Source organism: Felis catus, chromosome D1, assembly GCF_018350175.1.
Source record: "Felis catus isolate Fca126 chromosome D1, F.catus_Fca126_mat1.0, whole genome shotgun sequence".
Taxonomy (NCBI): Eukaryota; Metazoa; Chordata; class Mammalia; order Carnivora; family Felidae; genus Felis; species Felis catus.
This window is the reverse complement of record NC_058377.1, coordinates 104,418,407-104,442,440: the sequence shown is the minus strand read 5'-3', so window position 1 is coordinate 104,442,440 and position 24,034 is coordinate 104,418,407. Positions and strand designations below refer to the sequence as shown.

General features: G+C 40.4%; 1 protein-coding gene across 10 annotated transcripts in view; it reads left to right on the top strand.

Annotated features, from left to right (window-relative positions):
- Positions 1–22,535, top strand: part of LOC101100669 (membrane-spanning 4-domains subfamily A member 4A-like) — a 207,363-nt gene extending 184,828 nt beyond the window's left edge. For 9 of the 10 annotated variants that reach the window (XM_045039361.1, XM_045039362.1, XM_045039363.1 and 6 more), the window contains 6 exons: positions 9,862–10,021; positions 11,117–11,245; positions 13,180–13,236; positions 14,434–14,592; positions 18,939–19,040; positions 22,222–22,535. In XM_045039361.1, the coding sequence (XP_044895296.1) occupies positions 9,862–10,021; positions 11,117–11,245; positions 13,180–13,236; positions 14,434–14,592; positions 18,939–19,040; positions 22,222–22,293 (679 nt within the window). In that variant the 3' untranslated portion in view covers positions 22,294–22,535. Of the gene's footprint in view, positions 1–525; positions 549–9,861; positions 10,022–11,116; positions 11,246–13,179; positions 13,237–14,433; positions 14,593–18,938; positions 19,041–22,221 lie in introns of those variants that run through there. The other variant, XM_045039366.1, reaches the window with a different exon arrangement.
- The last annotated feature ends 1,499 nt before the right edge of the window (positions 22,536–24,034 follow it).

Here is a 24,034-nt window from a genome sequence, read left to right as displayed (position 1 = left end):
AGGAGATTTGGTATCAGTAGAAGAGTGGGGAGTTTTTTAGGTTTCTCCAAACCTATAACAGGAACAACAACAGAAAGATGCTGTAGTTGTCAATAGCCCAATGTGTGTCACAAATGATATGGTGAGACTGTGGTTTGGAATCTTCCCCAATCCAGAGGAAAAGACTACCTACCTGGAATTTCTCTGTTGTTTGGGCTTCCTTCATATTTGAATATAGGGAAATTGAATCCCCTGGGGTAAACACACTTTGTCCTTAGGGCATTTTCCTTCCCTAAGTAATTAGCACATGGATTTTTGTGGTAAGAAGATAGTAGGCAGTTATACAAAATTTATAGGCAGAGTTCTTTAGAAAGACCAGAGCATCAGCCCCGAGTAACCAGGATGTATGTTACTACAGAAAGATGGAAAGACCATTAGAGTCATTTGAAAGCATTATTTTAATAGAGTGTCTGCTCAGGGAAGCTCACAGTCTTATGAGATATAGAGGAAGAAGCACCACGGATGTTAGACAAGACGCGATCTACATTTCCTAAATCCTCAGTCTGAAGGTATGTCTGAGAGATCAATGCAGACGTTTATTTGCATTAAAAAGAAGTACACCAAAGTACCCATTCAGCTGGACTAAGAAGAATTATCAGTAGTTACCTTTACAATACTTTTGGCCTCTCTGATGTAAGGAGGAAATAACTGACATGTTTTCTTTTTTCCAGCTTTATTAAAAAATAATTGATATACATCACTATAAGTTTAAGGAGGACAGCATGATGGTTCGATTTATATATTGTGAAGTGATTACCAAAGTAGGCTCACCTCACATCCGTCTTCTCATATAGATACAATGAAAAGAAAAAGGAAAAAGACAATTTCTCCTTGTGATGAGGATTCTTAGAATTTACTCTCTTAACACCTTTCCTCTACTCACGTAGCCATGTTAGCCGGAAGTTTGCATCTTTTTACCACCTTCTTCCATTTCTCCCCTCCCTCACACTTTGTCTCTGGTAACCACAATTCTGATCTTTTTCTGTGGGTTTGGGGTTTTTTGTTTTGTTTTGTTTTGTTTTGTTTTTTTAAATAAGATTCCACACGTAAGTGAGATCATACAGAATTTGTCTCTGACATATTTCGCTTAGCATAATGTATGTCTTCAAGGTCTATCTATTTTGTTGCAAATGGTAGGATTTCCTTTTTTTTTTTTTTAAGGCTGAGTAATCCAGTGTGTGTGTGTGTGTGTGTGTGTGTGTGTGTGTGTGTGTGTGTGTGTGTGATGCTGCCATGAACATGAAGGTAGAGATACCTTTTCAAATTAATGTTTTTGTTTCCTTTGGATATTTTCCCAGAAGAGGAAAAGTGGAATTGCTGGATGATATGGTCATTCTATTTTTTAATATTTTGAGGATCCTCCATACTGTTTTCCATAGTGGCTGCACCAATTTACATTCCACCAGCAGTGTACAAGGGTTTCTTTTTCTCCACATCCACACCAGCTTTGCTCTCATGTCTTTTCGATGATGGCCATCTAACAAGTGTGAGGTGATATCTCATTGGGATTTCAATTTACATTTCCCTAATGACTAGTGATGTTGAGCATCTTTGCATGTACCTATTGGCCTTTTGTGTCCTTTCTTTGGAGAAATGCCTTTGCAGATCCTTTGCCCATTTTTTAACGGGGTTATTTTTTTTTTCAATCGAATTATATGAGTTCTTTACGTATTTTGGACATTAACCCCATATCAGATATATTGGTTTGCAAATATTTTTCCCCATTCTATAGGTTGTCTTTTCACATTGTTGATGATTTCTTTTTTTTTTTTTTTTTTTTTTTTTTTGAGACAGAGAGAGACAGAGCATGAACGGGGGAGGGTCAGAGAGAGAGGGAGACACAGAATCTGAAGCAGGCTCCAGGCTCTGAGCTGTCAGCACAGAGCCCAACGCGGGGCTCGAACTCATGGACCGCGAGATCATGACCTGAGCCGAAGTCGGACGCTCAACCGACTGAGCCACCCAGGCGCCCCGATTTCCTTTGATATGTAGAAGCTTTTGGTTTAGTGTAGTCCCACTTGTTCATTGTTGTGCTGCTTGTGCCCTAGATGTCATATCAAAAAGTTCATTATCAAGACCCATGTCAAAGAGCTTTATTCCTGTGTTTCCTTTTCGAAGTTTTATGGGTTGAGGTCTTACATTGAGGTCTTTATCTATTTTGAGTTAATTTTTGTGAGTGGTGTAACATATAAGTACAGTGTAATTCTTTAACATGTAAGCATCCACTATCCCAGCACCGTTTATTGAAGAGACTGTCTTTTCTCCATTGAGTATTCTTGGTTCCCTTGTCCAATAGTAGTTGACCATATAAGCTTGAGTTTATTTCTGGGCTCTCAATTCTGTTCTGTTGGACTGTTTGTCTGTTTTTCTGACAGATTACTATAGCTTTATAGTATAGCTTGAAATCGGAAGTGTGAAATCAGAAGTGTGATCCCTTCTGTTTTGTTCTTTGTTTCAGTTTTCCTTTGGCTAGTTGGAATTTTCTGTGATTCCATATAAATTTTAGGAGTTTTCCACTTCTGTAAAAAAAAAAATGCCATTAGCCTCGTGATAGGGAATGCACTATGGCTTTTGGTAGTGTTGCCATTTTAACAGTATTAATTTTTCCAATCCATGAACATGGAATACTTTTCCACTTATATATGTCTTTAATTTCCTTCATCAATGTCTTGCAGTTTTCAGCATAAGGATCTTTAATCTTCTTAGTTAAATTTATTCATAAGTATTTTGTTGTTTTTGATGCTATTGTCTTTTTTGTCACATTTTTATTTTAAGTCTAGTTAGTTAGATGCTATTGTAAATGTGATCAATTTTTTCATTTCTTCTTCATAAGTTCCATGGTTGGTTTATAGAAACAGTACTGATTTCTGTATATATTAGTTTTGTATCCTGCAACTATATAAATTCATTGATTATATCTAATGATTTTTTGGTTGAATCTTTAAGATTTCCTATATATAAAATCATGTCATCTGCAAATAGGGGCAATTTGACTCCTTCCTTTCCAATTCTGGTATCTTGTATTTCTGTTTCTTTCCTGATTGCTCCAGCTAGAACCTCTAGTACCATGTTGAATAAAAGTGGTGAAAATGGGCAACTTTGTCTTGTCCCTGATCTTAAAAGAAAAGCCTTCAACCTTTCATCTTTGAATATGTTGTTAGCTATAGACTTGTTACATATGGCCTTTATTAGGTTGAGATATGTTCCTTCTATGCCTATTATGTTAACAGTTTTTATCGTGAATGGATGTTGAATTTTGTCAAATGTTGTTTCTGTATCTTATTGAGATGAACGTGATTCTTTTCCTTCATTCTGTTACTATGATGTATCACTGATTGATTTGCATCTGTTGAACCATCCTTGCATCTCAAGAATAAATTCCACTCGATCATGGTGAATAATGCTTTTCAATGCTTTCAATGCTGAATTCGGTTTCCTGGTATTTTAATGAGAAATTGTGGATCATTCAGGGATATTGGTCCCTGGTTTCTTCACTGGTAGTGTCTTTTTCTGGTTTGGGGATCAGACTAATGCTGGCCTCATAAAATGAAGTTGGGAGGTTTCCCCCTTTTTGATTTTTTGACAGAGTTTGAGGAGAATTGGTGTTAATTGAATTTTTGGTAAAATTTACCAGAGAAGCCATTTGGCGCTGGGCTTTTCTTTGTCGGAGATTTTTTTTTTTTATTAGTGATTGTATTTCCTTACTACTAGCTGGTCTATTCAGATTTTCTATTTCTTCCTGATTCAGTCTTGGTAAGTTGTAGGTTTCCAAGAATTTTGTCATGTCTTCTAGGTTGTTCAGTTTGTCAGTGTAGAAGCCTCTTATGATCCTTTGAATTTCTGCAGTATCAGTTGTAATGTCTCCTTTTTCATTCATAATTTTGTTGATTTGGGTTTTTCTCTTTTTTCCTTGGTTAGTCTAGCTAAGGGTTTGTCAATTTTGTTTATGTTTTCAAAGAACCAATTCTTAATTTGGTTAATCTCTTCTATTGTTTTTTAATTCTATATGTCACTTATTTCTGCGTGTGCACACACTGGGCAATTTTAATGCTCCACTAATTTATAACTCTAACTTAGCCTTTCCTTCTTGTTTGTACAGAGCCTCAAAATAAGTCTTAGTTGAGGAATTAGGGAATCCTCAGGTCTTTTCTGGGCACACATACAACATACGTATGTGCATGGCCTTCTAGATTCCCAGGGATTTATTAGGAATTTTTCAAAGATCCCTGCAAAAATATCATTCCTGTTTATTTCCTTTAGTTATTTTTTTAACCAGATTTTTCTTTATTCCAACTGTATCACTGCCTCAAGAAGCTGTGAATTAAACTATTTCTGATGATTGCTTTTAACAAACACCTTGAGGCTAGGGCTTCTGTCACTGAATGAGCCTTGAGTCACTCAAGTAAAGATAAGATCTTTAAGTGGAGCTTTTCCAGATGTCTTCCAAACAGGTCAAACAGTGACAGTTCTCTGGAGATGGGGCTTTTTAAGGATTTCCAATTTTGTTCTAGCTCATCCACAGGATCTTAAGTGACTGGTTTCTATAGCTGCCATGGTTCTAAGACTTTTAATTTTCAGGGCAACACAGTTGTGAGAGGATAATGGGAAAAGGAGAAGTTAAAACATGACAAAGCTAAACAAAACAAAACAATAGAATCAATGAAACCAAGAGTTGGTTTTGTGAAAAGATCAACAAAATTGACAAACTTTTAGCTACAGTAACTAAAACAAAAAGATGAGGCAAATAACTAAAGTTATAAATGAAAGAGGACATTACTACCAATTTTATAGAAATAATAAAAGGATTGTAAGAGAGTACAATGAATAATTGGTTCCCCAAAACTTGGATAGCCTAAATGAAATGGATAAATTCCTGGAAACACACAGTCTATCTAGACTTACTCATAAAGAAACAGAAAATCTGAAGAGATCTATTACTAGAAAGAAGATTGAATGAATCATTGAAAACCTCTCAACAAAGAAAAGCCAAGGACCAGATAGCTTCACTGGTAAAATCTGCTAAACATTTAAAGAACAATTAACACCGATCCTTATCAAACTTTTCCAAAACATCCAATAGGAGGGGACACCCTGTAAGTCAATCCACAAGGTCAGCAATACCCTGATACCAAAGCCAGATAAAGACATGACAAGAAAACTGCAGAGCACTATCCCTTATAATTATTGATACAGATATCCTCAACAAAGAATTAACCAAATTCAACAGCATATTAAAAGGATTATATACCATGACCAGGTCAGACTTATACCTAGTATGTAAGGATAGTCCAACATATAAGAATGGATCAATTAATATGCCACATTAACAAAATGATATAAATAATCACGTGATCATCTCAATTGATGCAGAAAAAGCATTTGACAAAGTTCAACATCCTTTCATGATAAAAAAAAAATTCAGAAAGCTAGAAATAGAAGGAAACTACCTCAACATAATAAAAGCCAGATATAAAAAATCCACAGCCAAAATGATACTCAATGGTAAAAGAATGAAACCTTTTCCTCTAAGATCAGGAACAAGGCAAGGATGCCTGCTTTTGCCACTTTTATTCAGCATAGAAATTGAAGTCCCGGTCAGAGCAATTCGGCAAGATAAAGAAATAAAAGGCATCCAAATTGGAAAGGAAGAAGTGAAATGATCTCTCTTCACAGATGACATGTTTTTATATGTAGAAAACCCTAACAATCACACACACACACACACACACACACACACACATGCAACTGTTAGAACTAATAAATTCAGGAAAGTTGCAGGACACAGAATCAACACACAAAAATCAACTGCATTTCTATACACTAACCATGGACAATATGAAAAGGAAGTTAGGAAAATAATTCAGTTTATGAAAGCATTGAAATAATAAAAGATTTAAGCTTAAACTTAACCAAGGAGATGAGACGTGCAACACTGAAAACTATCAAATATTGCTAAAGGAAATCGAAGATAACACAAATAAGTGGAAAGACATTCCATGTTCATGGACTGGAAGACTTAGTACTGCTAAGATGTAAGTATTGAATAGAACCAACGCAATACTCAGATAAAGAAAGTGTGGTTTACACATACAATGGAATATTATTCAGCCTTAAAAAGAAAACAAATTTTGACGCATGGCTGCAACATAGGTGAGACCAAGACATCTTGTTAGGTGAAACAAGCCAGTAACAAAAGAACAACGTTGCATGATTCCACTTAAATGAGATTTTTACAATAATTCAGTTCCTAGACACAGAAAGTAGAGTAATCTTTACCAGGGGCTGGGGATAGGTGGACACAGGGAGTTACTTTAGTAGGTACAGAGTTTCAGCTTGAAGTAGAAAAAGTTCTGGCAATGGATGGTGATAATTCTTGCACAATCCTGTGAGTGCACTTAAAGCTACTATACACTTAAAACTGGTTTAAATGGCAAATTATATCCTGTGAATATTTTACCACAAAGGAAAAATGACAGAGTTCAATATGCTAACCAAAATTTCAACCATTCTCCTTGGATAAATGCTTTTTAGATTGTCGCAAGATCTTGTTCAATGTCTAGAGTTCTGAAAAAGTTGATTTTCAACATTTTTCCGGAGGGATCTCAGTGCTTTTAGAGAAGAGTAGGTTTTCAGATGTCCTCAATGGGAAATTCTGGAGGCAATTGTCCCTCTACCATATTTTTGCTTTCTGTTGGTCTTGTTTATATTTGTTTATTTTATCTCCCTTCTTGTCTTTTTAGCTGATTAGAGCACATTTATCTTTTATCATCCACTTTTCTCATAATATTTTCCATTCTTTATTGAAAAAATTACACAACCCACTTCTTATCTTTATTGGTAACTCTTGATTTTTTCATCCTTACTTGAAATCTAAAGTTACTATCTTCATCCATCACCCAAATAAAACAAGGATGTTAGAAGACCAATTGTCATCATGCCAGTCCCAAGCTTTGATTTTTTGGGGGGTCCAGTATTTTATATTTTGTCCTTTGTTTAACCTAATGAGTTAGATATTGTAGTTCTTATTTTTGTACAAACAATATGTGTCCATGCATGTTTACCAGTTTCTTTGTTAACCATTCCTTCTCCTTCTCGTATCATGCAACATCCTTGTAATTCTGTACCTCTGATCTTTCACATCTCTTCTATTATGGCCATTTCCTTGTCTCTGTGGCTCCTGGGTCATTTTTCCAGATTTATCTTCTAGTTCACTTATTCCCTTTTCAGTGGTCCATTGCTGTGTAACACATTTACCAAGTTGGTTTTGTTTTGTTTTGTTTTGTTTTGTTTTGTTTAACATCAACATTGTTTTCTTCCCATTTGAATTTGTCACATCACTTTTGCACTTTATCTGTGCTTTCTCATTTTTGTGACTCTGTTCTTATTTGACTATTTCATCCATAGTTATTATATCTTTTGTATCCGACTATCATAATATCTGAGGCACTTGGTGTTTCTCCTCACCAAAATCTCTTGGTCTTTGTGCACTTGGCGGGTCTTTGATTCTGATGATACACTCAGATGAATCTAATCTGTAGGATTTCTTGGAGATTTCCATCAAGAATACTTGCTTCCTTCTTTGAGGACTTCTGTGTAAGAATTATTCAGACACCTATGGCTGTCTACAAAAGTGGCCTTTTGATGTGTTTTCTCTGGTGTTCCCAACTTTGACTTCTCAGAACTATGCTTGCCCAGGGAAGCTGCAGCTGTCCGCAGGTGGCATTCATTCTCAGGATGCTAAACAAGAGTGTGTGTTTTATACCTCAGCGGGCTTCTTGTCTTTGAGAAGCGTACTCTGAAATCCGAGGCGTGGTGTCTTCCTGCTTTGATATTCTTTCTGCATTTGCCCCAAACTCATCCTCGTGCAAACTTCACTGTTTTTGACAATTACTTCGTCTGAAGTTATGATCATTTTAGTTGTGTCCCAGTTTCAAAATGGAGTTCTGATTTTGTTTCTCTGTAGTACTTTTGGAAATCTTCTAGAACAGAAGAAGAAACAATGACTTTTGGGTTATATCCTCTGTTTTATTCTCCTTCATGTTACGTATTCCTTATGAGTTAATTAATTATTTGTTTCTGTCATCTTATTTGCAAGGTTTTTACTTTGCTTACTATTTTCTGATTTACTCTTTTGTACTGTTCATTGTACTGCTTTCCAGACTTTGAACATATGTCACTAAAACTAACTTAATGTCTTAAGTGATTAATCTTTATTTTCATTTGGACTTTTTTTCCCCTCTCTGTTTCTGAAATGAACTCATTTGTTTTTCTTATTTCCACCAGGTTTTTTGCTAGATCACTAATAATGTATTTCCTTTGGCCTAGCGTGTGTAAATAAGGTTAATAATGCTTTCCAGAGAAAATGTTCACTCTTTGACTTTGTGCTACAAATGAAAGAGCACACATGTCCAAACTTGAGACTTTTATGGAGCTTCAGGGAAGCATAAATAGTATCAAAATTGATGGTGGCTTTGCAAAGACTTAAGTTTCACTTCCCTCAAAATTTATGGATGTGAGCCATGTGACATCTGAATACGGATGCAAATGAATAAAGTGTTCAGGTGGTTTAAATGTTTTGCCACATAATCTGACTGGGATTACTATATTGAGGAGAGGAAGCAGCGTAAGAGTGTTATGTTTGTGCTCTGAGTCTCAGAAAAATAATTTTATGTGCCCTTGCTATGCATTAGCAAATCAGGATTTAAAACATTTTAATGGGGGCAAGAGATTTAAATTCTCAGTGCCAAGGCTGTGATTTGGGATTGTAAATTCTCTCCACAAAGTCCAGAGTTTATAAGGTAGGATCCAAGATTAAATAAATCATATTTAGTAAAGATGAACCTGGAGAAAGTTTCCAGCTCAGAGAACGTAACTGTGCTCTGAGTCAAAAAGGGAGATTTTACAATACACAGGAACACAGTTTATTCCTATCATAAAATTTACCTTTCAAACGAGAAATGGCTGACATCAAGGGGATATACAATAACAGGGACAGAGATAATAAGTGCGGACTCCATGTATTTGAGGGGCCCGCGTATTCACTTCAGTTCTCTCTGGATTTCCCTCTCTTCAGTGCTTTCTCGTATCTTGATGACACATGGCATTTCTCTCTCTCTTTTCTCTCTCTCTCTCTCTCTCTCTCTCTCTCTCTCTCTCTCTCTCTCTCTTTCTCTGTTTCTGTCCTTAAGGTGCTTCTTGTTCCTCTTTCCTGGCTGGCTCTTGCAAGAGCTACATTTTGCAAGGACACCTGGGTGACATAGTTGGTTAAGCATCCGATTTTTGGCTCAGGTCATGATCTTGTGGTTCATGAGTTCAAGCCCTGCGCTGGGCTCTGTGCTGGCAGCTCAGAGCCTGGAGCCTGCTTCAGATTCTGTGTCTCCCTCTCCCTCTGCCTCTGCCCCCTTTGCAGTGTGTCTCTGCCTCTGTCTCTCTCTCTCTCAAAGATAAATAAGCATTGGGGTACCTGTGTGGCTCAGTCGGTTAAGCGTCCCACTTCAGCTCAGGTCATGATCTAACAGATCGTGAGTTTGAGCCCCACTTTGGGCTCTCCCCGTCAGCGCAGGGCCCGCTTCGGATCCTCTGTCCTCCTCTCTTTCTGCCCTTCCCCCACTTGCGTTTTTTCTCTCTCTCTCTCTCTCAAAAATAAATGTAAAAAACATTTAAAAAAACGTCCTTTGTAAAATAAATAAATAAGCATTAAAAAAAAAAGAACAACATTTTGTAAAGATGTTCTAATAGCTGTATAATGCAGGAAGGGAATGTAGACCCCAGGTTATCCTGTCATTTCCAGGACCTCATCCTAAATTACATTTCTTACCGCAGCCCCTTTTCTGCCGCCATGGCAACCATGCAAGGAATGGAAGGGGCCATATCAGAGGCTGGTCCTGGTGGGGACCAGCCGGAGCAGCCCACTGTTATCCAGTCATATCTGTGGAAAAGGATGCCAGAGAAGTTTTTGAAGGGGGAGCCCAAAGTCCTTGGGGTAAGTCGGTTACAGATCTGGGAGAGGCCAGTCTGGTTGTAAACTCATAGCCGATGAGTTTTAATGCCAAATACTCTGTCCCATTAGCCTCACAATACATCAGCCAGCCCTAGGGGCCTGGGTATATGATGTTCAGGCCCTATCACTCAAAAATGATATGATATTCTGTTATATCTTGCTTCTAATTTAGTTGTATTTAGAATATAGTGGCTTGGGATGGATTCTAGGGTGGTGCGTCATCTGTGATAACTTTAGCTTCAGCGGAGAGAGGCAGCAAAAAAAAAAAGAAAAAAAAAAAGGCCACATGTCCGCCAGCTGGTGTCCACCCAGCACGCCTTCCTGATAGCTGATTGCCCCGCATTGTTACTATCTCTGGGGAATTTTCTTAACCTGCTCCTCAGAGGATGAAAATTCTTCAGCTCCCTCTGCATTTCTGTCTGGAGTCTGGGGGCGGGGCGGTGTGCCTAAAAGAAATGGAGAGTTTAAGGAAAGACAGGTTAGTGCAGGTGGAAGGACAGTGAGTACAGGGGTTTATCTCTAGCCCCAGCTTTAAACCAAGGGGGCAGAGTCATCACAACACACTTTGGATCCTTTTTATGCCGTGGGATGACCGTACTCCAGCACTTTGATTTTTAGAGCCCTGGACTCACTCGTGTCCTCAGGCCCTAGACACCGAGAAAGTATCACGTTGCACTTCTCTTTTTCTTCTCCTGTACACTCCTTCCTTCACATTATTTTCCCTTGCTCGAATAATTTTTAATTGCTTCCTGATTCCTGGGTCACTGCCGTCTGAGAGTGTAGTATGTAAAGGAGATCAACAGCTATGGTAGACTAGCAGCCCCGGGGGTCAGTAAAGCACCTCTGGGTAGGTCTTGGTACATTCTTTTTACCTTGAAAATGACCGAGGCAACTGGGATAGACATCCCAAGAAACTCCTTGAGTAAATTAACATATCCGTAGTTTTTTATAGGAAAGCAAAGCGACAGGGAAATATCATGACCATCTGACTGTTTCAGAAGACGGAGAAGAGGGGTGACCTGGTGGTCGGAAAGGGAGTGGTAGCTAATCAGTTTTTACTTGCTTCATCATTTCTAGGTCGTGCAGATCCTGATTGCCATGACGAACCTCAGCCTGGAAATAATAAAGATGAGTGCCGTATTGCCACTTTCTGACAAACATTCTGTTTCAGGGCTGGACGTGTACATAATTGGGAGGCCAGTGATGGTGAGTAGAGTACCTTTTGATATAGTTGGAGACAGCATAAAATAGTTGCTAACATCCTGAGCTTTGGAATCATATCCTAACCCTATTTTGTAGTCCTCTAACTTTGAAAAAGATATCTAATCTTCTTTTGACTGCATTTTCTCATGTTTCGGGTAGGAATAATAACGTAAGACTCATAGAGCCAGGCAGATTAAATATTTAATATGTATCAGGATATCACAGCAGCACGTAGCAAAAGACCCAAACCAGAATAGATTAAACACTGAAAGCACTGATTATTTCACAACAAGAAACCCAGTAGACTTTGGTGGATTTTTGGAACATTGTAAAGTTTTACTCATCTATATTGTTCACATTCCTTGTTAAGTTTTTTTCTCTCAGAAACTTCATATATTTTTGCTATGCTAAATGAGGTTCTCTTATTAAATTTTACCTTTAAACACACAAATACATGCATATTTGTATATAATTTCTATTTATAATGTTCTTCCCATGTGCCTTAACGAATTTTCCTAGCATTTATAGTTATTTTTAATTGATACTCTTGGAGGTCTGCAGTAAACATATTCATATTTAACTAACAGTAATTGTAAACATTTTCCTCAAATATCTCTCTTATGTAGTTATTTTGGTTAATATACTAAGGAGAGTAATACATAACCATCTACATCGTTATCTTGATTTTGACTCTAATAGAGATGGCCCTAGTGTTTCCCTGTTAGCATGATAAAGACGTCTAATATTAGAGACAAATGTCCCATCATGTTATAGCAAGTGAAGCTCTTCATGTTTTAGAAATAATGGTTAAGTCAATAAGAATGTTGAATGATATAAAATGTCTTCACGTTGTAAACATAAATAACAATTAGCATGTGAATTTTCTCCTCAAATCTGTGTTTGTAAATTATAATAATATGCAATATTAAAAAATCTGGACATTTGAAAGAATACCCCACATAGTCATGATGCATCTCATATAATACGATGGATGATTCTCCCTGCTTTTTTTTTTTTTTTCCAGAAGTGACTTAGTTTACCCTAACCATTTCCATGTCTTGGTACTGAGAAATGTTTGAAGAAATCTACCAAGCTGTTTCATTAGATCAGTCTTTTTTCTGGTATTAAGATACAATTTTTCGGAGCACCTAGGTGGCTCAGTCGGTTAAGCCTGTGACTGTAGCTCAGGTCATGATCTCACGGTCGTGAGTTCAAGCCCCGTGTCAGGCTCTGTGCTGACAGCTCAGAGCCTGGAGCCTGCTTCGGATTCTGTGTCTCCCTCTCTCTCTGCCCCTCCCCTGCTCTCTCTCTCTCTCTCTCAAAAATAAATAAACATTAAAAAAAAAGTTTAAGATAACAATTTTTGAAACTCCTGAAATCAAATTTGGAAAGCAAACCCAGAAATTCAACAGTCAAATAGTTTAAGACAGCAGGTCTAATCAACTTGATTCCAGCTGTTTTAGCTATATGGAAAATAATTACCTGAATGATGGAGCCACACGGAATAATATAATCAACATCTAATATGTAATTGAAAAACTTTCTTTGCTACCATTTTATTTACAACTTTTAATAGTCATATTTTAAGACAGAAGCTTTAGTTTCTCTTCTTTTATAAAGAAGTTCTGGTACCATATTAGGGTTCCTTCATGTCAGGAATTAGAAACTTTCACTATGTTTCAAGGCCCTCAGTTTAAATACCATTGCAGAGAGACTTTTTTTGAAAGCCTTGATAAACTCTCCTGTGCATCCATCTGGTAAAATTTCTCTGTTGTTTCTGGGAAAAGAGGAGACTTATTTGCAATCTCTGGTGTTTCTTCCAATATAATTGGTCTGTTTAACATATTTATCCCAGTTAGGGGTAAGTGTTAGTAAGTTGGGATTTCAAATTTTTGTTTAAAGGTTTTTTAACTGCATTTTTTTTCTCTTGTTACTAGTTTATTATTTCAGGGTCCTTGTCAGTTGTAGCAGGAATTAAAACTACGAAAGGTCTGGTGAGTAATATTTGCTTTCTTCATTTGTGTGTGTGTTTTTGTTCCAAAAGAGGGATTAACCAAGTATGTATTCTGCCCGAGTAGAAAATAGAGTTTGTTTGTTTTTTAAAAATCAAGAGACATTATAAGTTTTACATAGCTGCATTGGTCTTCCAGAAATTATAATAAAAAAATGGCTGATCATAAAATTTCTGATACGGGAAGGCAGTTGCTGAGAAACTCTTTATGAAAATAAAGAGAATTCCTAAAAAGGAATGTCAAAATGGGACCCGTCAAACAGAGCCTGCACCTTGAGACTCAGCCCATAACAGTGGCACCACGTGCTGGTGTGGCAAAATATTTATTGACTTATTGATTAAAATGTGTATTCTGACTGTGTACAGAAAAGATTTTCTTTTGGTTTGTAGGGGAAGGAATTCACATTAAGTCTGTTCAGTAAGGAAAAACAAATTTCAAACATAACTCTCATGCCAATATGCCTTTCACAAAGCCAATAAAAGGCAAAGGCCTAGATCTCAACCAATGTTTTTGCTGGCTAGAGACCATATTTGAGTTTTCTTTGCTCAAAGGATAAAGATCAGACGATGGAGCATGATCTGTATGGTTTTTCCAAATCTGACCTCGGTCTGTCTCCCTAGCATCTTGTCCAGCTGTAACTGTTAAAATCTCCCTCACGCTACAGCCACATTAAGCCCCTCATGCTTTCTTGGAGAAGTTTGGTTGTCCTAAGAAGCTTCCACAACTTCACCAAGAGAAGAGAACGTAGAAAAAGGAATGCAGAGCAGAGGGAGGTCGTCCACAGAAAGCGCAGAGGCGTCAGAGGCAAGCAGCATCTGGAAAAGAATGTGCAGCCAGGCACCTGACCTGGAGGGCCGTGGGAGTTGGGCGCAGACAGATCTGTCCAGCTCGCATGTGAAAAAGAGTTTATCTCCTGGGCCTAGGGGTTGTCTGAAGGATTCAAGCTTGGGAACAACAGAATCATATTTGTGTTTGGGCAGGAGACAACCTGAAAGGGCTTGTGTTTCAGGGAAGAAACAAGTGAGGAGACAGTCCAGTCATCAAGATAGAGAAGGGGGACCGGTGCAGGGGGGGCGGCTGGGGGGGGGGGCGGGCAAGAAGTGATGTGTGCAGCGTGGCTAATGGAAACACCCCCGTGGATACTGTTGGATTGTTGACTTGATTTTCCTTTCTTTCTAGATTCAAACTAGCCTAGGATTAAACATCTTCAGTTCTGTCTTGGCCGGAGTAGGGGTCCCCTTCACTATCTCCTCTTTGGAAGACCTTCAAGCAGGTGTCTCTGCCTGCATCTTTTATCAGAGGTTGGAGAGTTGTTCCATGGCCATGGCCATTTTACTGGTGAGCACTTCCTCTCTTCCTGCGATACTGTAGGGGAAGCCAGGCACAGGAGCCCTGGCCCTGGCAAAAGTACCACACTGTATTCCCTAACTGATAAATGACTCACTTTGGGAAATTGGAAATGATTGAAGAATAGGGCCATCTTTTATTCAGAAGGCAGGCCCACATCTCATCTTTTTGTTGTTGTTGTTCCTTTCTGTTTAATTCGAAATCACCAATTCTGCAATCCACTGTGAAAAGGGAGCCCAGATGTCAATCCCTCTGTGTCCCCAGGGCTCCCTGATGGAGTTACCTGGTTCTCTAATAATAGAGTAAAATTGTCTTGAACATTATCCAATGAGTGGTGAATGACCTAGTACCCCTCCCCACCTCTCTGGATGCTCTTGAAAGATTAAGCCCTTTGAGCCTCAATATCCCACTCCTGGCAAATTCTCAATTTCCACTCTGTATTTCACTACTTGGCTGTAGCACCTGCCCTCACTTAGGTATTATCATAATGGCTCTGTTCTCCAAATTGCCGCTTCCACCAGAGTGTGCGGGTTGTGAAGCTGTGGGCCACTGGGTAAGCACGGGGAGGGGGGCGCTATTGTGGCACAGCTGTGACCAAAATGCAATAGCATCTTTATTATTAAAAAGTCTAGGGGCACCTGGGTGGCTCAATCAATTAAGCGTCCAAATCTTGATTTCTGCTCAGGTCATGATCATGCAGTTTGGGAGCTCAAGTGTGGTGTGGGGCTCCAGGCTGACAATGCAGAGCCTGCTTGGGATTCTCTCTCTCTCTCTCTCTCTCTCTCTCTCTCTCTCTCTCTCTCTCTCTTCTCTCTCTCCCCCCTCTATCTCTATCTCTATCTCTGTCTCTGTCTCTGTCTCTGTATCTCTGTCTCTGTCTCTATCCCTCTGCCTTTCTCTCTCTCTCTCTCTCAATAAATAAATAAACTTAAAAAAAATTTTTTAGGTCTAGTATCCATTCTTAGGACCACTGAATTCCTTTTGTCTCTCCTGCATGAGACCTTCCGGCCTTTCACTGTGCTGCCTCATCTCTCCCTCACTGACCCTTGTCTTCACCCACACGTGGAACCTCCGCATTCTTCCGAACTTATCCCGAATGCAGATCAGTTGCACTGCCTCCTCTAATCCTAGATATATCCTGAGTGCCATCCAGTCACACCAAAATAATCTCTTGAGTGTCTCTGCTAAACTAATTTCTACTCCTGTTAAGATTTCTAACAGCTCTTATGGAGTGCAAGTTTATTTCCTGCCGCTTCCTCAGAATCAGAGGGTTTCTTCCGAGAACTTAGATGCTTCCCCCCTAAGATCAGATGGTGAGAAGTTGACAAGGGCAAGATGAGATTCTGTGCCTTCCTGCCTCTGATGCCCCTGTTTGTATTTATATTCAAGTGTCCTCTCTCCTCCTCCTGAAGAAGAAGCCTACTTTCAGTTTCTGCAGTTCTCTCCACTTGAGGTCTACAAGGGCACAGTAGACGAGGACAAAATCTGGAATGGACCAGCTGCGTGGGGCTGGCTGCCTGGGTGTGGGACCCGCGCAGGCACAGGGGGCTTACCAGTTAGAAGAGTGATACACTTGGTTTACTGCTCTACTGTTGCCGTTGTAAAGTTCTTAATAATCTTTGAACAAGAGGCCCTATAAATAAAGTAGCTGATTCCACCTTCTTCTCAATCACCTTCTCCCAGAGGCTGTCACGTATCCCTATTGTGTGAACACTTTTTCTGCCTGGCTTTACAGCAGAGCAAATCCATAAGGGTTCCTGGAATCTGAAGTATCTGGTCTGTTCTTACCTGGGCACCTGCACAGTCATTCCACAGACCTGTGAGCCCATATTTTATGGTGGGTCCTACAGATGGCGCTCTGGGAGATGAAAGAAGGGGACCAGGCTCCTACCAGTAGGAAGCTCCTTGGAGGAAAATATAGAAATACTGGAGAGCACAGAGCTCCTGGGTGGCTCAGTCGGTCAAACATCTGACTCTTTTTTTTTTTAGTTTTTTTTTTTAATGTTTATTTTTGAGACAGAGAGAGATGGAGCATGAAGAGGGGAGGGTCAGAGAAAGAGGGAGACACAGAATCCAAGGCAGGCTCCAGGCTCTGAGCTGTCAGCACAGAGCCTGATGCGGGGCTTGAACTCACGGGCCGTGAGATCATGACCTGAGCCGAAGTCGGACGCCCAACCGACTGAGCCACCCAGGCGCCCCAAACATCTGACTCTTTATTTCAGCTCAGTCATGATCTCACAGTTCGTGAGTTTGAACCCCGTGTCAGGCTCTGTTCTGGCAGCGCAGAGACTGCTTGGGGGATCCTCTCTCTCTCAAAATAAATAAACATTAAAAAATGTTTTTAAAAGAAATAAACATTGGAAAGCAGCTAGAGGGTGATGAAGGCCCAAGGGCTTACTTTTGAATGTGATTCTAAGAAGAGTGAAAAAGTGAGCTCTTTGTAGGAAAGAGTAGAGCACACACTATCTGGAGTCATTAGGCAGAACAGTATGAAATTGCCAATGATCAACTCTGCTTGATCTAGAAAGACAGCGGCTTTATATGGCTCAAACTCATGTATTATATATATTTTAGCTACTTTTTGTTGGAAGTCCAGCCTGACTCTTTTTTTGAATATAAAGTTTTATTGGAACATAGCCACATCCATTTGATTGCATATTATCTGTGGCTGCTTTTGTACTATAACTGGAGAATTGAGTATTTGTGACAGAGACCTTATGGGCTGTAAAACCTAAAATATGTGTTAGCTGGCCCCTTGTAGAAAGTTTGTCAATTCCTGGTCTACCCTACCAGATTGTAGCATCCTCAAGGTTAGGGAAATCGTCTATTTATTTGCTGTTCTGTCTTCTGTGCCTATGACAATTCCTGAAACATAGAGGCTACAATATGTTGAAGAGATGAGTAAATAGATAAGGAAATGACAAATGCAAATATTCTCAAGGCTCAGCTGAGTCTGTGTCACACTGTGTCACTGTGTCTGGACTCTTGGGTCTATTGACTTTTCCACAAGAAGATAGGTACGATCCCTATCCATGGAGAGAAAAAGAATATTTAGACCAAAGAATTCCAGGCATCCAATTCAGATTTTTAGGGTAGTAAGAGGACTACCTAGTGTTTCTCAAATCTGACCATATGTATTGGCTGAAGATAAGCCCAAAGCCAGTTCTCTGGGGAGATGGGTCACAGACTGACTAACTGGGTGTTCATTGTTAGGTTAGTTTCTTCTTGTCGCTGTAACAAACTACTGCCAATTTAGTGACCTGAGACAACATAAATTTACCATCATACAATTCTGGAAGTCAGAAGTTTGGAATGGTTCTCACTGGGTGAAAATCAAAGTGCTGGCAGGACTACATTCCTCTCTGGAAGCTGAGAGGGAGAATCTGTTTCCTTGCCTTTGCTGGCTGCTCGAGGCTGCCTACATTCCGTGACTTGTGGTCAAATCCTATCTTCGAAGCCAGCAGTGCAGCATCTTCAAATGTCTCTTGGACTTTGACTCTTTTGCCTCCCACTTCCACTTAGAAGGATTCTCTAACTATTTGGGGCCCACCCAGATAATCTCAGAATAATCCCTCCATCTCAAGGTCAGCTAATAACCAACCTTCATTTCATCTGCAAAGTTAATTCTGCCTGGCTATGTAATGAGACATCTCCAGAGCTTCTGGAGATGAAGATGTGGACGGACCTCTTTGGTCTATTGATATTCTGTCCACAATTATGACTCTGCCTATAACTACCAAGACGGGAGATGATACTGTTGTGTCAACTCTATGGAACTTCTGGTGCTTGAAAGAACTAAGTTATCTTTATGCCCCTAACCCCTCCCCCGCCCCTTTAAATAGTTTTCACATTCTGTACCTACAATAGCAGTGGAAGGTAGAGTGTAGGGAAAAGTGATTGTTTTATTAATGGAAAAACTGGAAGCATGAGTGGTACTCAACAGGCCAAGAATTGGCCAAGGGTATGGCTGCAATTAGGAGCCAGTTGTTCTGACCTCAGGCCAGTGCTTCTCTTTTGGCATTGTAATCAGATGGTCAGCGCTTGATTTATTTTCTTTTCTTTAAGTCTATTTATTTATTTCGAGAGAGAGAGAGAGAGACTGCGTGCGAGCTAGGGAGGGCAGAGATAAAGGGAGACAGGGAATCCCAAGCAGGCTCCACACTGTCAGTGCCAAGTCTGATGCTGGGCTCGAACCTACAAACTGTGAAATCATGACCTGAGCCAAAACCAAGAGTCTGACGCTTAACCAACTGAGGCACTCAGGTACCCCAGACGGTCAGTGTTTTAAACTTGTCATCTCTGTTCCTCACGGTTCTTGGCTATGCATTTGTTCCTAGAGTCTGGATGCTGTGGTGCTCCTTTTAACCGTGCTAGAGTTCTTCGTTGCTCTGACCCTATCTGCCTTTGGATGCAAAGTCACCTGTTGTCATCCTGGCGGGGTGAGTACTAGGCTTCCCTTGAAGCTGTCTGTATTAGTTTCCTGTTGCTGTGTAATACATTACAGAAACATAGAGGCTTAAACAGCACACATTCATTACTTCTCAGGTTCCATGGGTGACGAGCCTGGGCACACCTCAGCTGGCCCCCCTACTCTGGGTCTGACAAGCCTGTAGGCAACAAGCGGGCTAGGGCTGCGGTCTCAGCAGACCCCTCTCATCCTCTTCCATGCTCCCATGACACAGTTTATTTCCTCTCAGCAGTGGAACTCACAACTCACTTCCACTTTGAGGCCAGCAAGAGAGTGAAAACCTCTGATGCCTTCAGTTCCTTTTATTATTTATTTATTTTTTTTGATTTTTTTTTTCAACCTTTTTTATTTTATTTTTGGGACAGAGAGACAGAGCATGAACGGGGGAGGGGCAGAGAGAGAGGGAGACATAGAATCGGAAACAGGCTCCAGGCTCTGAGCCATCAGCCCAGAGCCTGATGCGGGGCTCGAACTCACGGACCGCGAGATCGTGACCTGGCTGAAGTCGGACGCTTAACCGACTGCGCCACCCAGGCGCCCCTTTCAGTTCCTTTTAAAAAGTTCACATGATAAGGTCAAGTCTATCCAGAATAATGTCCTTCTTTTAATTGAAGAATAATTTTTTTTTAGTTTTTTAAGTTAATTTATTTTGAGAGAGACAGAGCAAGTGGGGGAGAAGCAGAGAGAAGGAGAGAGAGAGAGAGAGAGAGAGAGAGAGAGAGAGAGAATATCCCAAGTAGGCTCCCCACTGTCAACTAAGAGCCCAATGCAGGGCTCAAACCCACGAACCTTGAGATCATGACCTGAGCCGAAATCAAGAGTTGGATGCTTAACTGACTGAGCCCCCCAGGTACCCCTGGTGTATAATTAACATACAGTGTTATGTTAGTTTCAGATGTACAGCTTAGCGATTTGACAGTTCTATTCATTACTCAGTGCCCACCACAGGAAGTGTGGTCACCATCTGTCACCATACAAGGTTCTTACAATATAATGGATATATTCCCTAACTCTGCATCTTCGTGACTGATTTATTTTATAACTGGAAGTTGGTACCCCTTAATCCCCTTCATCTATTTCGCCCGTCTTCCCACCCTCCTCCCCTCTGGCAACTACAAGTTTGTTCTCTGTGTTTAAGAATCTGGTTTTGTGTTGTGTTTTAGATTCCACGTGGAAGGGAAATCGTATGGTCTTTGTCTTTCTCTGCCTTATTTCACTTCGCGTAACCATCCGTGTTGCTGCAAATGGCAGGACAGCATCCTTTTCTTATGGCTGAACTGTGTTCCATCCATATACACATACGTACCCATCTTGTTTATCCCTTTATTTATCAGTTGTCGCTTGGGTTGCTTCTGTGTCTTGGCTATTGCAAATAATGTTGCAGTAAACACATACCTTTACAAATTCGTGTTTTCATGTTCTCTGGGTAAATACCCAATAGTGGAATTACCGGATGATATGGTAGTTCTATTTTTAATTTTTTGAGGAGCCACCATACTATTTTCCACAGTGGCTGCACCGATTTACATTCCCACCAACAGCGTACAAGGGTTCTCCTTTCTCCACATCCTTGTCAACACTTAATTCCTGTCGTTTTTCATTCTAGCCATTCTGACAGGTTTTTAGGTGATATCTCATTGTGGTTTTGACTTGCATTCTCCTGATACTTAGTGGCGTTAAGCGTCTTTTCCTACGGGCTATCTGTATGTCTTCTTTGGCAAAATGTCCAAAGAATAATATCCTCTTTGATAAACTCAAAGTCAACTGATTGGTTACCTACTCACAGGAGTGACATCCCATTATACACAGGTCCCACCCATACACAAGGAGAGGGAGTCACACGAGGGCATGGGTCACTGGGTGTCATCTTAGCATCTTGCCTACCACAGTGAATAAAGAAAAGCTCATTTTCTCCATCCTCGCTCCCACAAAGGGCTTCCTCTCTTAGTCCAGATCAGAGAGTACTTCACAATGGAGAGGACCCCAGAGAGTGCCAGGTTTCGACCCATTACCCCTATCATAGCAACCTTCCCTGGGCTACTGAAGAAAGTCAGGCTTTCAAACTTTTCTACCAATGTGCACACATCTGCCCATCTCTTACCCTGAGACTGGCAGCAGATCTTCCTGGCCACTGAGCAGAAAGAACATCACGTAGAGAGAGGATTGGTACATGGGAAGAGAGAGAGAAAAGACCAAGAGGCACCAGGAAGAAAAGGAGAAGGATCCCTTCCATGAACTGAATTAAAATGCCAGGAGCTGCTCATTAATTTGATTACCCAAAGGCAAATCATAAGACAGTAATCACTTGGCGAGATTATTTCTCTCTTGCTCTTCTCCCCCATTTTGTGCCTCTTTACTTTCTTTTGGGGTTTCCATGCTTCACCACATCTCCTGCCCCACAGAAGAGAGATGGACTAACTCTATTAGTGGACCTCTGCATGTCAAGGCCCTAGAAGTTAGGGTTTTCAGCAATTCGTAATGACTGCAATTTCATTAGGTGAAACGTCTTATTTTCATTGACCAAAGCATTTGCACAAGGGAGCAAATGCTTTAGTGTCGTAATGTCTAGACCTGAGCTCCCTTCTGCTCCTGGAGTTACAGAGCTGGAAATGCTGCTCCCACAATTCTCTTGGTGTGGATCCGGAGGAGCAAGGTCTTTGAGGCATGTGATGCCTAAGTTTCGTCTCCTCCCGGTTCCATCCCACCCCGCACCTCTACACCCCCACACAATTTCACACTGAGTTTGGGGAAGAAAGACCAGCATTTTCCTCCGTTTCCTGATGATTCCTTCCATTCTGAGCCAGCGTAGTTTTTGAAATGATTGAGTCATGGCCAGCAAATCAGGATTTGGGTGTGTTGTTGCCATCATACATAAAGAACCTAATTTGGAAGAAGAGCACTAAATTTCCCTTAACACCTTGGTTTACTCCACTTGCTGGGCAGCATCATCCACTTACAGGGTCACTGTCAGCATCTCATGCCAAGAGCTATCAATGCATATTCTTCCAAGATCCAGTCTGATCTCCAGAATGCCAGAGAAACCCCACCAAGTTGATCTAGAGATCGAATCCAGAGAAGAGAGAGTAGGGTCTGATGATGATATGGCTACTTGGTTGACTCACTCACCTGCACCATTCTGATTGATTTCACAGGTTGTGTTGATTCTGCCATCGAATCCTCATGTGGCGGAAACAGCATCTCCCACACCATTTACAGAGGTCTGATGTCACCAACAGATCAACAGCAAAATGTTCCAGAAAACCTATCCTGCCAGTTGGGCAAGGACACCACTTGGGGAAGTACCAGAATCCAACTCTGACATATATATACATATATATGATATATATGTATATATATATTTCAGAATCATGTTCTCATTTTCCCCCAAGACCTCAACAACTCATTTACTGGCTCTTTATCAACAATAGCAGAAATTAAATAAATAAATCATGCATTTAATGAGTCACTGGTGCTTGAAAGTTTTTATCCATCTTCAAAACTTTAGATAAGGACATTAAGTTGGTAAGTTAGATTCAGCAGAAGGTCAAAAAGATATTGCTGAAATGAGGACTCCCTGAAGACTACATTTTTCTGCTTCCCTGGCCAACACTCCTCCTTCTGATTTAACTTTCTTCTCCTGCCTTTGGAAGTGCAAGGTGGGTTTTTTTTTTTAATGTTTATTTATTTATTTATTTTGAGTGAGAGCACGAGCAGGGAGGGGCAGAGAGAGAGGGAGAGCAAGAATCCCAATCAGGTTCCAAGCCCCACGTGGGGCTTGAACTCACAAACGGTGAGATCATGCAAGACCTGAGCTGAAACCAAGAGTTAGGTGCTTAACTGACCAAGCCACTAGGCACCCCATATATGTGTTGATTTTTTTAAATGACAGCTCCCTTCCTCACTTACCATTTTTTCTCCAATATTTCATTTACACTGTACAGTTTTTGGTGCACAGCATTTATTCCCATTTGTTCTGATATGACCTGAATTTCCTCTAAAGAACCACCATTCCCTTACTCCCAGTTCATGCACAGGGTGAAGCTTACTCTACCCCCAACTTCTCCTAGATATGGGCAATGGCAGAATTACATCAGCCCTACTAAAGTGGCTGTTTCTGTAGTAGGTTAGTGACCTAAGAAAAACCAATTGTATAAACTACACATTTCCGATCAAAGCTAATCCCAGCATTTTTGCTTCCCACGGACCAGGAAAGAGAGTCTTCCTCTTTTCTCTTTCCTGTTGGGCTTGGAGCTGTGCCGATAGAAATCCGATGCTGTTAGCAGCATCATGCTACTGTATGAGTCCTACCAGAGGCAAGTGCTTACAGAAGAGAGCAACACTGAGAGTTTCCAAGTGAAAGATTAGTCCCTAACAAGTCCTTCAAATTTCTGATTCAAGGTGTCCCTGGAATTGGGCCAACTTCTGGAGTCAAGCCAATCCCTGAAGTTTTAGACATGGAAAGAAATTAAAATAGATCTATTCAAGTACTGCAGTAACCACACGAAATCCTCCTATGGCTTCTTCTCTAATTCAGAATAAAAGCCAAAGCTCTTGGGGTGCCTAGATGGCTCAGTCGGTTAAGCATCCGACTTTGGCTCAGGTCATGATCTCACAGTTCATGAGTTCAAGCCCCACATCAAGCTCTGTGCTGACAGCTCAGAGCCTGGAGCCTGCTTCAGATTCCATGTCTCCCTCTCTCTCTGATGCTGCTCCCCCACTCACACTCTGTCTCTCTTTCCCTCAAAAATAACTGAACATGAAAAGCCAAAGGTCTTACTAAGTCCTACAAGACCCTAAATCACTTGATTCTTTGCTGTTTTTTGGATTTTATAAAATACCCTATACTCATATTTGCTGAGATGTTGCTTTGAGTTCATATTAAATGGCCAGAGAGTGTCTTTGGTAAGAACGTTTGCATACATAAACCTTTTTATATTTATATTCACATAAGCACTCTAAGAGTAG